At 39.2% G+C, this 16864-nt stretch overlaps 2 protein-coding genes across 3 annotated transcripts; one reads left to right on the plus strand and one right to left on the minus strand.

Annotated features, from left to right (window-relative positions):
* The first annotated feature begins 51 nt into the window (after positions 1-51).
* cdkn2aip (CDKN2A interacting protein) lies at positions 52-3612 on the plus strand. Of its 2 annotated transcripts, none has more exons than XM_067609966.1 (4): positions 52-134; positions 566-815; positions 1693-1814; positions 2145-3612. In XM_067609966.1, exons 2-4 carry the CDS (start codon positions 568-570, stop codon positions 2732-2734), a joined length of 960 nt encoding a protein of 319 aa, XP_067466067.1. In that variant the 5' UTR covers positions 52-134; positions 566-567; the 3' UTR covers positions 2735-3612. The 2 variants fall into 2 exon arrangements, with proteins under 2 accessions (XP_067466067.1, XP_067465983.1); XM_067609882.1 differs by lacking the exon at positions 52-134 and adding an exon at positions 152-425.
* Positions 3613-12771: 9159 nt separating this feature from the next.
* Positions 12772-15198, minus strand: cart3 (cocaine- and amphetamine-regulated transcript 3). The gene is made up of 3 exons (XM_067598804.1): positions 14145-15198; positions 13512-13595; positions 12772-13399 (listed from the first exon to the last, which is right to left on the minus strand). Exons 1-3 carry the CDS (start codon positions 14331-14333, stop codon positions 13292-13294), a joined length of 381 nt encoding a protein of 126 aa, XP_067454905.1. The 5' UTR covers positions 14334-15198; the 3' UTR covers positions 12772-13291.
* Between the last annotated feature and the right edge of the window lie 1666 nt (positions 15199-16864).

Below are 16864 nucleotides of genomic sequence, written 5' to 3' on the forward strand. Positions count from 1 at the left end.
TAATACTGCTACTACCGCTACTGCTTCTGGGAAATGTAGTTCTTCTCGCACAAAGGAAGCGTCGTCAGTTGTACGTCATCATTTGGTCATGTAGTTAGCTAGCAACACCTGGCAACCATCGGAGAGAGCTTAACGTTAGTTGGTATTTCCTTGTTATGAGTTAAATAATCGCTTTATATAGACTGTTATAGTTACGGACAGCACGTTACTTGTATTGTTATTATTAAGCTTGATCGCACATTATAGTTATCAGCGTGGTTAATGTCGCTCCGTTAGCCGTTTTGGCTGAACTTTGCGTTGACGTTACTTGCTAAAGTCAGTTTGTCACTCTGGAAAACATTAACTGGTTAGCTTAACTAGATTTTTACATTACCAGGCAACGTAGCAACAAAACAACAGCTGTATGCGGTTGAAAACGTTAACTAGTAGGTACACAGCTATATCAAGTGTTGTTAGGCTAAATTAGCTTCATTCTAGCTAGCTGTAGTAACTACAATAGGTGTGAAACAAATCAAGGAGTAAGTGCGTTGTTTTCTGTGCTGATGTTGAGTGTTTTCTGTTGCAGGGATGGCGGGGGAGAGGAGCGAACAGAGTATAGTGTCGGAGTACCTGGGCCAGAACCCGCAGCTGGCCCAGTGGGTCGACACTTTCAGGGGCTACTGTGAGAGCAACAAACAGTGGTTTGCCCGGAGAGAGTTCATCCTCAGAAACATGGAGGCTTTCCCCACAGTGGAGCAAGGAGTCTCCAACAGCAGTCTGGACAGGCTGCTCTCTCTGTCCATGGTCTGGGCCAATCACGTTTTCCTCGGCTGCAGGTAGGACACATTAGAGCTGGATAGTTTGATTGATAGTTAATGTGTTTAACAAAAACACAAGGCAATAAAAATGTAAAAATCTCCTTAAAGGTGCAATAAAGGACATTCAGCCCCACCAGGTGTCAAACAACTATTTGCTATGTAAACATATAGTGGCGTTATGACGACCTGAGCAGAGAATGAAGTCACACTCCCTCTGTGTGTGTTGTTATCTGACCTTATCTGCTCTTTGTTTGATAGTCGGTCAGGCCACATGTGCATGTTAGCACCTGTGAGCGTACATGCGTCTGTCTTCAACATGGCGGCCACGTCACAAATGTTCTCATATCACAGCTAAACACTAAAATATGTTTCTGAAATCATTTGAGGCGAGAAATAAGTAGCAACAGAATCTTGATCCATATTTGATCAGCGCTGCCTAGTTTGACAGTTTGATCTGTGTTTCATTTCATAATTGAGTAAATAATGTTTTGGTCTGAGAGGCTGTTGCTCTAGTGCGACATATAGTGGGGCTGAATGTCATATATTGCACCTTTAAAGTGCCAATAGAGCAAATAGGAATACAGAAGCCTTAACAGCCAACAGTAATAAATAACTATAAAGGCCTAAAAGGCCCACAATGCTCTAGCACGCCATTGGAAAGCCTCACCGCAGCAGGCGCAAAGGACCAAATCTGTCTGTTGAGCATCGAGGCTGGAACAGCCATCCACTAAAAGAGCTGTTGACAGCTAAAGACACTATTGAGAGAGTGTAGTGAAGTCAGGAAAGCAAAGATCAGGGCACACGGATGAGGAGTCCACTCTGTAACACTTTAATTTCCCTTTGGGATTAATAAAGTCCTCCATCTATCTATCATTCTGTTTTCTTCATCCTTCAGCTATCCAGCGGCCATAATGGACAAGATCAAGGAGATGGGTGAAGGCATCGTCGTCCAAGATCCTCCAGTTCACAAAACGACTAAAGAGCTCCTGGGCAAAGGAAAGCGGAGCGCCACAACTCGTAATGCAATTTTATTTTTTTACTTTATTTACAGTGTTTTTATAATTCAAGTTCAAAGAAATACAAACAATATACAGAACACGATACAGAGCAGGACATACACCCAACCCACCGCTTCACTTCTCACATGCTATGAATAAGTCGGGTGTTATTATGGACCACTAACATGTTTCAGTGGTCTTTTGTATTACAGCAGGGTTTCAGAGTAATTACCTCCATGCAGCTTTATTTTTCTAACCAGCCACACCTGAGGCTGCAGTCTGTTTCCTCATTAAACGCTTGCTCTACGTGTGGTCATCACTGTCCTGCCTGTTGTGTCATCATTCACAGAGGGCGACGCCGACAGCTGCCTGAAAAGAGCCAAATGCGGGCCTAACGAGCTCGACAGCCGACCCGCTGGGAGGACGTCCGCGCGGCCTGTGAGTCAGAAATCAGGGCCCACTCCGCAGGCTCCGGCAGAGCACCAGCCCTTCTTCAACCGTCTCTACAAGGCCGTGGCCTGGAAGCTGGTGTCAGCGGGGGGCTTCGGTCCCAACTTGGACCACTTTGAAATCCTCCGCAGCTGCGTTGAGTCTTGTAAACAGACCCTGACCTGCGTGTTCGTCCCGCTGAAGGACATCACGGGCCTCCCCGCGGGTCGCACGCAGAAGGAAGGCCATGTGTGCGAGATCCGCTGTCAGACTGTCTACATGGGCACAGGGTACGGGCGAGACGAGTCCGCCGCCAAAGCCATGGCTTCCAAAGAGGCCCTGAAAGTGTTTCAGGGCAGAAAAGTGACAGTAAAGATCTGCAGACGGAGGTACAAAGGGAAAGACGTGGAGGATTTGATGTTGTTGGATGAACAGCCTCGGAGTCAGGGCTTCCCTCCAGCGCTCAGCTACCCTTTTCAAGACGAGCAGCTGGAGGACGGTTCTTTATAGAGCGAACAAACTGTGACGTTTGCCCTGCTGTGATGCCCGTCGGGAGCACTGACAGGTGACATTTACTGAACGGAGCTACTGAAGGGACTCATGACTGTGTCGGGACCAGACTGTTATGCAGCTGAACATCATAACTAGACTCGGGAATCATCGAGTCATTCAGAGCGTTATCTATCATGATGCACTTCCCATAAAACTGAAACATCTGGGATACATGACCACATCTGTGTCACACTAACAAAGAAAACATCCTCCTAAATCTGCAAAAAAAAAACAAGAATCAATCACATACTGTATTCAATACATTTTCAAGAAAGTTTTATAGACAACAAGTAGTTTAACAGAGAGTTTGAGCATAAACTCATCATTTAAAAGTTAAATAGTCATAAACTGGAAGAAGATTCAAGCAAAACAAGTTATGAGTTCGGTTAAAGCAAAGAGATGCAGCTGCCTCTGTACTGTCATCGAACATATCGCGTTATATTGGTGTGATTATTTGTCCCAACCTTTTATAAAAATGGAAAAAACTAATTTGGCCATCACCTCATATCAGGATTTACATACATTCCCCCCTCTGTTCATTCTCATCGTCACAGGTTTTGTTCTGGTTGTTTAACTGAGTGTAAATCAACTGTTTTACTTTGGTTTTTTGTTGTTTTTTTTTAATAATTGCCTCTGTTCAGTTGATGGACGCACCAGTTTTTTTTTTTTACAGATTTGATAACCGGTCATGCTATGAGATTATGAGATTATGCTACGAGATTACAGGTTTTGGCGGCACGATGGAGGTTAAACTAAAACAGCCACTAAGATTGTTTTTTTTTTTTGAACGCGATGGACTTTAACTGGTGCTCAAACCAGTTCAGAACACACAAATAGCTGAAGATGAAGGGTCAGTCTTTACTTGCTGCAACTAACAGTCATTTTCAGCATCTATTCATCTTTATTTTCTTGATTAATCGATTAATCGTTTGGTCTATAAAACATCAGAAAACAGTGAAAAACATCCTAGAGCACAAGGACTTTAAATGATGTCTGACTAACAGTCCAAAATACTCAATTTATCATCATGTAAGACCACGAAAAGCAGCAAATTTTCACATTTAAGAACCATCAAATCTTCAATGATCAATCGATTATACAATTAGTTGCAGATTCATTTCCTTTGTATCGATTAATTGTTGCAGCTCTGCTTTGATATTTGTATTTTTTTTCAACTATAAGTAAACTGTTGGATATCAGATATCAATATTTGTGTCATTGCGCCCGTGAATCCTTATGTTTTAGGGGTTGTGTTGTTATAACAGGTTGGAACTTCATTCCCTGCATTTAAACCTCACTTCTCATAGAACAGCACCGAACCCTGCTGAAGTTATTCGGTGCCAGAAAAACTGAAGTAAAAGTAAAATGTTGGGTGTGATGATGAAATCTGACATTCCTGACTGTTTGAATGGGGAGCTCCAGAAAGTCCAGTTTTAATTTAAATAGATCACATGTTATCTGCCGACCAATGATTTAAATCCTTACAACACACACCAGGAAGGTAACGCTACAGAGGATCGGCCGAGCGGTTTGATTTTTTACAGTGCAGAAGAGAGGTTGATGTGTTCATGTTCTTCAGTATCTGGCCAGCTAGAGCAGCCGTCATACTGTATACACAAGTGCTACTGCTTTTATTTTATTCCATTATTTAAATTCACTGATTTAAAAAAAACAAAACAAAACAAAAAAAACACTTTGACCCACACTTTGTTGAAAATACTGGGGAGTCATAATTAAGCAGATTCCTTTTTTTTGAACGCTGTTAAATATGATGTGTGGAGTTCTGATGTGTTTGAGGGTAACGTGCTGCTGTGATGTGTGTTTGGGGTTTTTTTTTTTTTTGTTTGTTTCTGTTTTTTCCAGTCTGGGTTGAAATTGAACAGGGTTTCATTGAAGTGTGAACATCCACACTGTTCCATATTACTGTATGTTTACACCAGTGGTCCTGTTTCTATATATTTTATAAATAAACATAATTTAACCAAGTAAAGGTTATTTTGTTTTCTTCCTGCAGGAAACCAGCAAATTCATAACAGCCTCATACTTTTTAATCACCAAGTAGAGTTGAAGAAAAAAGAGATGTGTACGTTGAACGCTGCCACATATTGTTTCCTGTTTGTGATAATTAGCAAGTTTAGACACAACTGACCTGTGTTGTTCATTATCAACGGTTAAATAGATGTTAGCAGTGCCGGATCAAATAATAATAATTAAGTCTGAGTGATTTGAATGACATTCATGCACCACCTCCCTCAAGAAGCTATTGTTTACATCAGCAGGAAGCCTTCGGCCTCATCAACACAGTCAGCTGGAATGTGCATTCAGACTGTACTGTCATTTTTCACTCCATTAGACAATCTGAACTTGAGCGTTGATATGATCTGTGACGTGGTTGGTGCTTAGCTCACTTGACATCTTATACAGTCAGGTACCCGAATGAACATTGAAACTGTTTTTTCTTGCTGTAATCATTCCTCCTGTTCATACTAACCATTAAAAGAGTCCCTCCAAATATGCTCATCAAAGTCCACAGTTTATCTGAAGCTTATAAAGTTACAGTCTTTTTAGCATCAAATTCCCTCTTTGTGTTTCCCTGTTGAGCTGCGGTGGAAGTATAGTAACAAAAAGAGGAACTTTGGCACTAAAAAGACTGTAACGTTGAAAGATATCTACTTGATTTGACTCATTTGGACGCTGAAGCTTGAATTGTTAATGGGAAAATGGGACTCATAGTATCTTGATTCAGTAACACCCCTATTAAGCATTTATGAGCTGAATATAAACATTTAACAAATGGATTATAACACACTATAATGCACTGTTTAAAAACTGTTTTCAAACAGAAATTTACTCTATTATTTTACATTTTTTTTGTTTTTCTATGTTAAGTGTAAATGCCATAAAAACACAGTAAATTATTTTTATTAAAAATATTCACCATAAAATAAAGGCTGTAATCTGCAAATTAATATAATGGAATATTAAAGTTTTTTAACAGGATTGTTCAATTACTTAATGGTCTTTAATGTTAAATTATGTTGAATTCTATGTAAAAATACAAAAAAATACACATCCTATTACTGAATTTAAAATTAAGGCAACTTTCTCTTTTTTTTTTTTTTACAGCAAAACTTTAAATTTAATGTGAAAAAATGTAAAAAAAAACAAACACATACCGTCAAATAACGGAAAAAAAAACCTTTAGTTATTCTACAGAGAATTTTTTTAAAAAAATAATACAGATATTTACTGTAGACATTATCTGCATTTTTACAGTCCAACTGTTGTAAAATAAAAATTAAAAAAAAAATTATAAAATATTTCTAGAACATTAAACAAATGTATAAATCTGCACAAAAAAATGAAAAACATTGAAGAAATACCTTAAAATTACCTAATTTAAATAAAGGCTTGTTTTATGCAGTATTCTTTTGTAAATTCATAGAATCATCCAATTTATCCTTAAGACTGCCCCATCAAAGCACGGATTTCTGGATGTAAAACACAAAAAAATTATGTAAAATTATATTCAAATTATCCTCCTTTAACACCCATTACAGTAAATTCCTGGTAAATGTTGGTTTTATACTGTAGTTACAAGCAGATATAAGGACGTTTTAAAGTGTTTATTAATGTACAATATTTGTCAGCAATTATAACTTAAAATCATCCACTGAGTTCCCACAGGAGGTTATAGTTGTTGACAAATACATGAATAAGCACTTATATCTGCTTACAAATGCATTGTAAAGTGTTACCAAGGATTTACTTTATTGTTTGTGACCAAACTGGTTTTCATGTCAGTTTGGTGTCAGAGTTGGTCTCAGATGTCTCCACTAGAGGGCAGCAGTGTTTTTATGTCATTATGAATGTTTGGGCTGGACTGAGAAAGTTGTTTTAAACACTTAGAATATTATATAAAAATCTGTAATCATAATTATATCACATGTAATATAATAAGGATGATTCTTTGGTTACAGTAATGAGGGCAACTCTCTGTTGGAACAGTGGATGTAAACACTGACACTCACCTCTGAAGGGTCATCGCAGTGTCCTCAGTGATTACTGCAGTTTACCCCCCTGAGAGAGCCGGACCACCCAGGTAGGCTCCTTCTAATCACCACAGTGCAACTTTAAAGTACCATCAGATATATATAAAAAAAACACACCACAACAAACCCAACATGCTGCAGAAGTTTCCCACCATAAAACAAATAATCATAATGTGCAGTGTAACACAAAGTTTAAAAAAGTATCACAATTTACCCCAAAAGTACCAAAAATCTGCCGTAACTACTGTACCAAACTATTAAAGTGTACAAATATCACAAACTACAGACTTTATAGTATAATTTGTGGCACTTTATTATTCTGTGTGATATACTTTGTTGATTTTATGTTTTCATGGTGCTTGATGGTACTTTTTTTGAAAGACTTTCTGGTACTTTGTGGGTCTTTGAGGTATTGATTGACACACTCTTGTGCTTTAACCCTCCTGTTGTCCTCGGGTCAAATTTGACCCGTTTCTCAAATGTTTTTATATCAGAAATATGGATTTCTTTCATCTAATTGCCTGAAAATCACATGGATGGTTCCATACCACACACTTTGCAAGTAAAAGTAATGATCACTACTTTCATTGAATTTTGGGTAGTTTATTAAAATTTATAACATCTGTGGACTTTTGTCCTCCCGAGTCAAAATTGACCCGGGAAGGCAACAGGAGGGTTAAAGAAGGTTTTCTGTGCTCCACACAGAAGACTGGACTCTGTTCGCTTTTATTGAATACTATATTATCATTTGTTTCCTTTATTGGAGAGTAACAACGAGTTAAATAGCAGTAGCAGAGTAAAGTCAGGTGGGGCTCAGTGTGCAGGTGTTCACATATTAGTGTTTGTATGTTATAAATCAGCTTAACTGCCTCGAGCTTTGCCTGGTGTTGATGTATTGAACGGTTTATACCCAACAATGTCACTCTCAGACAGACAATCTCTCTGTTTCAGACTGTATCATTTGTCTCTGTGTCTCCATCCATCACGCTCTCAATCATCTGCCGCCTCTTTCCTCTCTCTTTCGATTTCTCTGTGTTTCCGTCACCATCCTGATCTGTCATTCTTTACTTCTCTGTCAAATTATCACACACACAAACAAACATTTCTTCCGATGGGCAATCGCTGCAGGTTTGAACTGTCTCGACGAGTGAAAAAAGCCCTTATCCACACCTGCAATCTCTATTGGAATTGGAGGTGATTCCCCGAGGAATCGATGACAAATCCTCGCTGTCTGGAGAAAGTATTGCAGCTCAGGAAACAAGATAAACAGTCTTATTGTCAGGCAAACCCCCCCCCCCCCCCGAATGTTTCTGTTTGTCCGATAGTTTGTGAAAGGGTTTCATTACAGAAAGCAGTGGGATTTTCTCAATCTATAGATGAGCATTCAATCCATCAGCGGTATTTAAAACATGCAAAAAATACCAAGACTGGAGTTCAGTTTTCACATATCAACAGCAAAAATGTATTTTTTCATCTCACTTTGCAGATCACATGACAAACCACAATAACCTGTGAGGTTTTGATAAATATCTTCAAAGAAAAGTATGATTGACTTAAAAAAAAAAGTCTAAAGCACTGATTGTTATCAACTGGCAGCAAGTTTTTTAAAAGTGTGAACATATTTTGGACAGCTGCTGAGCACTGCTGATGTTTCTATACAATATCCATCAATAACACTTGGATCACTGCTTGTTTTACAGGCATTTACACAAGTGAAAATATGTGTTCATGGTGAAATTTTCATGGTAAAACTTTTTTTAATGATTTCCCTACGTTCTGATGTAGCTGTGTGCATATGTGTGCAGGCTGAATGATTCAGAAGGAGACTGAGTCATAGTAAATTATTTTGTTGGCACTTGATAATGTGAACACAACATATTGTTTCAAGATCGGCTTTGAGGTCTCCATAGGTTACTAACTTTTAACCATGTGAACTTCCTCCTTGATTTCACCAAAATCAACATGGTTTATCCTCTGGGGAACATGAATATTATGAAGTATATCAGAATCAGAATCAACTTTATTGGCCAAGTTTGTTTATGCATCCAAGGAATTTATGGTGAAAATTTCATGGTAAAACTTTTTTTAATGATTTCCCTACGTTCTGATGTAGCTGTGTGCATATGTGTGCAGGCTGAATGATTCAGAAGGAGACTGAGTCATAGTAAATTATTTTGTTGGCACTTGATAATGTGAACACAACATATTGTTTCAAGATCGGCTTTGAGTTCTCCATAGGTTACTAACTTTTAACCGTGTGAACTTCCTCCTTGATTTCACCAAAATCAACATGGTTTATCCTCTGGGGAACATGAATATTATGAAGTATATCAGAATCAGAATCAACTTTATTGGCCAAGTTTGTTTATGCATCCAAGGGATTTGACCCCAGCAGATACACATGGACAACAAAGCTGAACAAAGATAATAAACATAAACATATCACTGTTATGTGCAAACAAGCAGGTGAAAAAATAGATACACACATATAGAATACAACCAATGGACAACAACATACCGTGTTCATATACAGGTAGAGCTGTAAACAGGATACAAGCAGTGTAAGTAGTGTATATGTCTGGTGATATTCTATATTTGTCTTCTTTTCAATGAATCCCATGAAAAGACCAAAACCAACCATGATGAGTGACAATACTAACAAGCATTATGTGTGTATCTAAAGCTTGATGTATTACACACTCTGCAGTTTATTTTGTCTCAATCCAACAGCACAGCAAACCGTCCTGCTGCCAGAAATACTCACCAGAGCACCAAATGTGGATTCATCTGCCACTGAAAATAATCCCCAACAAACCCTCCTGTTGTAACGTTTGATAAAGACGACAGTGTCCATGTAGTAGGGATGGGGTAGGGAAGTCAAAAGTATTGAGAGACAGACTAACACATTGTTGGTTTCTGTCTTTTTATGAGATTTGTTGACAGTAAGAAAAATCTAAAATATCTCCGGCCATATCCTTTAATTACCTTGTGTACAAAGATAATGCTTTGACCAAAGGTTGGAGCTGGAGGAGAGTTCAATGATCCAAATGGACGTAGTTCCTTTGATGGAAGTGTTTTATATGTCTAATTGTTATGAAGACTTGCAGTTCACGTAGAGTTCAGACACAGTATCAAGTATCATTTGGCAGTATGCAAGGTTATGTGCATAGATTAATATGTAAGTATGTTTTATATATTTGTGCCTTCGTTGTAAATGTAAGATTAGTGAGTGTTCAGTGTTAATATGTGTAGTTGGTTCATTAGCTGCTTTTTCTCATATTTGGAACATATTGTTTTCATTTTAGCTGGTCATTGTAACATACAGTATGCTGCAGTAAACACCATGACACTAACGGTAACTTACTCATTATTTTCTCTTAATACAGCGGAAGGTTTGGCCTGAGGGCAGCCGCAGACGAAAGATTGGTTCATGTAATGGTGGACTGTGAATATCCACAACAAATTTAATTAGCACACTTGTGTACAAAGCTGAAAATTCACCTGATGGTGACACTACAAGAAGGTCACAGAGTGTCCAAAATGTTCATCTTGGATGTCGTGAATGTGCTCAGTACGCATGTGTTGCATAGAACGACACTAAAATGATTAGGAGTCATCTTCTGGTGGCCAAGAATGTCAAACTTTATGATAATCTGGCTGATAGTTAGTAAAACATCTGGACCAGAGTGTTGGACCACTGATTGCTATTAATGTCCTTGCAGAGCAAAAATCACTTTTGTTCAAACAGGTGAAACTATATTTTATACATCAAACCATACAATTATCTGTCTGTTCCCACTTTATAGAGGTTGAACAGTTTTATGCGAAGTCATTTGAGATAATTTCAGGCTCTGTGAGAAATTATTCCCGATGAATGAACTTAATATTCGAGAGCGACAATAGAGTTTCTGTCCTTCATGTTTCAGAGCCTGAGAGACTCCATCCACCTGTCAGTGAATATTAATGATGATAACAGCTTGTAAAGGAAAATAACAGGACAAACATGATCGACATCACAAAGTACAGTCTGCCTCTGGGTCCATGTTGACTTCCACACATGGCTAAGCAAAAACAGACTAAGTCATCATTTTGTTGTCGTCTCCTCTGCATTAGCCTATTGATGGTTGCTGACAGGTGAGAGAGAGGAAGGCTGGATGAGAGATAAACACAGTGATGTTGTTGTATGATGATGATGCTGCCCGGGAGTCACGTAAAATATTAATAGAGGAAACTGAAAGGAATCATTTCAATCAGTAAATGTTCAGCGGTGACGGACTATTGGTTGAATGCAATAGTTGACTAACTCCATTTCAGTGTTATTTTGGTTGTACTTGTGAAATGACTTTACAGTGTCAGTTGTCTGTGTGGCACAAATGATTGTACTACGTAAAACGATTGTGCATGTACGGAGGTCCTCATCCAGATCTGAACCGGGGACATTGTGTTGCATGGTTGGTGGTATAACTCCTGTGGCCAGTGGTTCAAAACCCTTTCAGCTTGTGGACCCTTAAAATTAAAGTGTCTCCTTGTGATCTACATGATAAGAAGCAGATCTTTTCTTCTGACTTCTCTATTTGAAGGATTTTTAGAGCCTTAAACCATTAAAGTACAGCATGTGTTTAAAGAAAAGTGATTGTAGTGAAGTGTAATTTTGTGTAACAGAAATATTTTATTCTTTATTATCCCTTTAAACATCCGAGGACCCCTCTGACCCTCAGGTTGGGAACCACTGCTTTAACCCAGCAGGGCTCACCAGGTTATAAATCTTTAAAATGACATTATACCGTCCCCTTCATTGAAAATTCATAATCTATATATATGCAAATACTTCTCATTTCAAACGTTTAACTGTCTCCTACGTCACTCTTAAGTCTCAGCAGTGGAGAGAACTGAGAACTGCGTCACATCACACTTGTTTTAAGGTGATTTAAGGTGAACACAGAGAAACTTTCCTCCGTCAGCAGATGAGTGTGAAAACAAACTCTGCACATAAATCATTCTGCACAGAGAAGAAGAACAACATCCATGTGAAGGACCAAGAAGAAAAACACATTTCTGAATGCAGGATGACTGTAAAGCTTAAATCCCCTCCAGACATGTTTTTAAGATGTATATAAAACACTCTACTTTGCATAATGATAATCATAATCTAGTTTTTTCACATATAAGTGAAATTATCTCATTAAAATCCTGAAAATGACATCTAATGTTCTTCATTTCATAAGTTGAACTGCTCCTTCTTCATTGACAAAAGTCCATTCTCAGTGTTTGTGCACTGGAGGCTTCAATAGTTGCATACTGATGGGTTCCAGACTGGTTGTGATGTCACTAATCATGTTTATACGCCCACATCTTTACCTCAGATTTAAGGTGAACACACAGAAACTTTCCTCCTCCAGCAGATGATTGTGAAAACAAACTCTGCACATACATCATTCTGCACAGAGAAGCTCAAACATCCAACTGAAATAACAAAAGCAAAACGCATTTTTGACTGCAGGGGGACTTTTGTGAGTTTTTTCTGCATATTTTTTCATTAGAGGCTTCTTTAAAAGATTATATATTGTTGTCATATTTTCCGTTTTAGGTCAATCTAACTCTTAATTTAGCTCCTTTCATGCACATGAATCAAACCCATCAAGCCTGAAGCTGCTGCGCTGCCAGTGAATGGGAGGCTCGGAGTGTTTTGGCGCAGAGTCACACTGTTATTGTCAATGGAGCTGCGTGGCGGTGTGACGTCACAGATCGCTCTCTCTCTCTCACACACACACATACGTCACTGTTGAAATGGTGCTATTGACTGAGCTCCTTCTGATCATCATTAAACAACAACAACAACAACAACAATAAAACATGCGCGTTATATAACTCATTCCAGGCGCACCGGCCTGTGTGGCGCCTGCATTTTTTTTTTTTGAAAAGAAGACGCCGTCACTCCGCTGCTTTACAAAACAAAACATGATCCACAGTTTATTCTTATTATCATGAGTCATACACAGACATTCATCTTCAACAAAATAGTTCAAGTTCAGAAAGACAGATTTTGGATTTGCCCAAACGAAGAATCACTATAATATTCCCATAATATTGCTGTTGAGACTTTGTAGTGTATGTGGTTCTCAGGTGAGTTTATTGTGTATTATGGGTTATTTATTAGCTCCTATTATCACATCACAACAATAATCCTGTGAGTTTCCTACAGACATAAAGTGGCTCTGAATATTTACAGCAATCTTATGGTTCTTTACGGTATTTCCATCTCCTGACCTGTTATGTTTAATATACTAAAATATATATTCATATCATAGAACTACTATAGTTCTTTTTCGTAAGGGTGAGGCAGTCACCACCTGCTCCTCAGCGTTATCATAAAAATATGACAGTAATTACAAAGGAATCGAGTGACAGTTTGTTTTTTTTGTTTTTTTGCGCATCTCAATGCTACATTCAGATCCGACGAGGCTCATAAGCACTTCAGCAGGAAAAAGTTGCAGAAAGCTCCCCGGGGACAGTCGCACATCTTCCCGATCCGAGCGCCTTTCCTCACCGCGCACTGCTCCCCGACATCACACTGAGAGACAGAAGCAACAAGACAAGAAGCTCGATTCATTCCTACCCGCTGCGACATGCATCAATACAAAAATCAATCAATACAGTAGAGTGTTTGAAATGTGGTGAGGTACCGTTGGGACTTGGCCAAATTTCTTTTCCCACATAGGCAGTCGTTTAGCCTGCAGCTTTTCAAGAACTTCTTGGAGAGCTCCGAGCTGACAGAGAACAGATAAAAATAAAGCAAAAGTGCTTCATGACTGTGTTTTCAGTAAAGAACAGAAAATATCCAGAACTGTGCCATGTGCGTAATTAACGAAAGCGCAACAAAAAGATCACAGCCTGCACATAAAATAACACATCTGTCTGTTGATATTAACAATTTAATCATTTGAGTGGAGGTGAATCACCTTTGTATTTGCAGAATATTTATATAAAACTGTTATATTTTGTTTAAAATGACACAAATAGATGAGATAAAGTGACAAATACAGCAGGCAGAAGTTATAGAAGTACAAGAGAAAATCATTAAATTAACGCTTTTCTGAACTGAGTTTGGTCCAAAGACTGGAGTTCAGTAGTCACATCTTTAGTCTTTATTTAACACATCACTGAAATTATGATTAGAAGAAAAAATAGTTGACATTTGATCTGATAAAATGATAAAACTAAAGAAGCTTTTCTGGCTTTTGCAGAAAAAAATGAAAGTCGCTTCGTCTTTTTTGCATCCATGCCGTGCAGGAGGAGTGCAGATGTAAAAATCTTACCAGCTGCTTCTCACTGGTCAGGTTCGGACCTTTCGGGTAAAAGTCCCGCAAGGCTCTGGGACTCAGCTCCTCCTCGGACTCGGTGTCCAACACTTCGGCTCCAGCGGCGCTGGAGAGCAGCATCAGTGCGCAGAGGAGCGCGCCGCTGAGCAGCCTGGAGCTCTGCATGTTCCCGGTGCGCGGCTGCATGTGGCCCTTTTTCAGTCTCAAATAGTCGATCCTCCGCGCCAAACACCTTTTTATCTGACTCCTGCCATCTGTTCGCTCCACCTTATCCTTTGATTTTTTCTTTTTTTGTCATGCGTAACAGCTGCCTTGGGTGAGTCATCCCGTAAAAGTTGCTGGGCAAAATATGCCTCAAAAAAGTCAACAACAGCAGCAGCAGCAGCAGCAGCACTGCAGGGGGGGTCGTTCCTGAAAATGGATGGATTGTATGGATGGAGGGTAGATAATGAGGTCATTTCTATTAGGTTTGATAAAGATTAGGACAATTAGCTGATTAGATTTTGGTGTTTACATCTGTAATTTCTCTCATTACTATCATTTTAGTCGAGCTCTAGGTCCTAAATCTTTATTAGATAACAGCCTCATCAATCAGTATAACTTTAAATCACAGCAATGATATGCTTCAGTCACCCAGCAAGTCTGAGAACATTGCTTTATTTAGTATTCCATGTAGATCAGCAGTCACTTCCAATACTTTTCCATTATTACCTCAGAATGGCTCTGGCAGCCTCTCCAGCATTTAAACACGGTGACTCAGTCAATCCTTTCTGCTGTAAATTGTCAAGAAAATCAAACAGCGCTGGTGTTAAACGCTCCGGCTGTTCTTTCCTCAGTAAAAACCAAAGCAACGATGAACCCCCCACAAGAGTTTGAAGGTCATTTTAACTTTTATAACTCATCTTCAGTCTGACGTGCAGGGACTGATGGGCCCAAAGGAGGAATAAAGATGTTTGACATTCTGAAAGGGAAATGATTTGTTCAAGTCATTTCTGTACAAGTCAGCAAAGAGACATTTTTTTTACACATTTCTATAGAAAGAAGTACTTATTATACAGTGTTGTTTCACTTTAAATGTGCATAAACAAATGCTACATAATGTTAAGTGTTATAAAAGCCATGCTGAATCGTATAAATTCTTTTCTAATCGTGTCTGCACAATAGAGAGCATCATAATTAACATTCAAATTAAAGGAACAACTACAGTCAACTTTATATCAGGGCTAAATTCTGTTGGAAACACTGCAAAGCAAACAGATAACACCACATTAAATGAAACCCTAAAGGTTTAACTGTGAATTAAAAAAAGCACTTCCACTCTGCATTTAAGTTATCAAACATGTTCTGCACCAGGCAACCACAACGTTTCACCTCTTACACAACCACCGAGCCAACAATGTGAAGGATAACTGTTTACACACAACACGGACAGACAAATTACTGCTGTTGTACTGCGTATTGTATTCTTAATCCTGTGCTTGAGTTATCCCAGTTCACCGCATTGATCGCTTGTTTCACTGCTGCCTGTTTCGGATCCATCAGCAGTGAAGGAGATGGAGGAGCAGGAAGCTTTGATTGTGCTCGAGGCAGCATGACTCATGTTTCCCCCCCCCCCCCCCCCCCCCATCGTACTTTTTAATGACTGAGACACCAATTTAAACATTTCATTCACAGCAACCAGGCTATTTAATTCACAATCACAAGTTCATTAGTTTTTGCACCGTATCCCTGACAGTCGTCGGCCAAAGGTTGCCAACAACTGCTAAGCAGAGCAAATTATATTTAGAGTCGGCTGAATCAGCACTCAAGACAGATATATATACGGCAATTGGCCTTTTAAAAACCCTAGGAAGCCTCAGACACACTGGTGGAAGAAAAAAATAATAAGAGAAAGTTTTAAAATAGGTTCAGGTCCTCAGTTTCTCTAGTTTCTGTTGTTGTTGGGATTTTTTGGCCACATGGGGGCAGCGCAACAAGCTGGAAACATAACAGACCTATTATCACCTTATGAGCCTGTTCTCTCAAGAAAAATGACACTATAGGTCATAAATTCAGTTGCCAAATATGACCTATAGTTACGTTTTAGTGACAGACGGCATCTAGCGGCCACACTAATAATGACCAGGGGAAGTGTCGCAGGCCTCGCTGGTCTTGCCTGCGAGTTCCCGCCAAGTAGCAACCTCTGGGGCTGGAAAATGAAGCCAATGCAGAAGTGCCAAAAACTGCAGTTCCTTGAATGACCACATGAGGTTCCAAAAGCGAGTCAATCCCCATAGACCCCCATGTTAAAATGCCCAACTCTACAGTAGAAATAAACATGTTTACAGCCTGGTACAAAAAATGGTTTTGGTCTCTAAAGCTAATTTCCCCTTTCATGACAACTGTACGGGGGGTACATTTTTTTTCAAACTCACCCAAAGTTATGCATAAATAAGGAAGTGGCTGCTTTGAGTGACAGGTCGCTAGCCGCTAGGTGGCTTGTTTCAGCAACCAGGTTTCATTCATCTCCACCTCTTTGCCCATTTTGGATTAACTGGGAGTTAGGCGGAGTCAGGCGCTGCCAAGATGGTGACAGCCGGAGCCGCCAACTTTGAGCTTCAAAACTGCTCTTCAGGAACCAACGGGTGATGTCACAGTGGCTACGTCCAGTCATTGTTTCCTGCTCAGCCCACCATAGACTTTATATTGTGATGACATCACAGATTTTCAAATCTCTT

This window comes from Thunnus thynnus, chromosome 1 (genome assembly GCF_963924715.1).
Source record: "Thunnus thynnus chromosome 1, fThuThy2.1, whole genome shotgun sequence".
Lineage (NCBI taxonomy): Eukaryota > Metazoa > Chordata > Actinopteri > Scombriformes > Scombridae > Thunnus > Thunnus thynnus.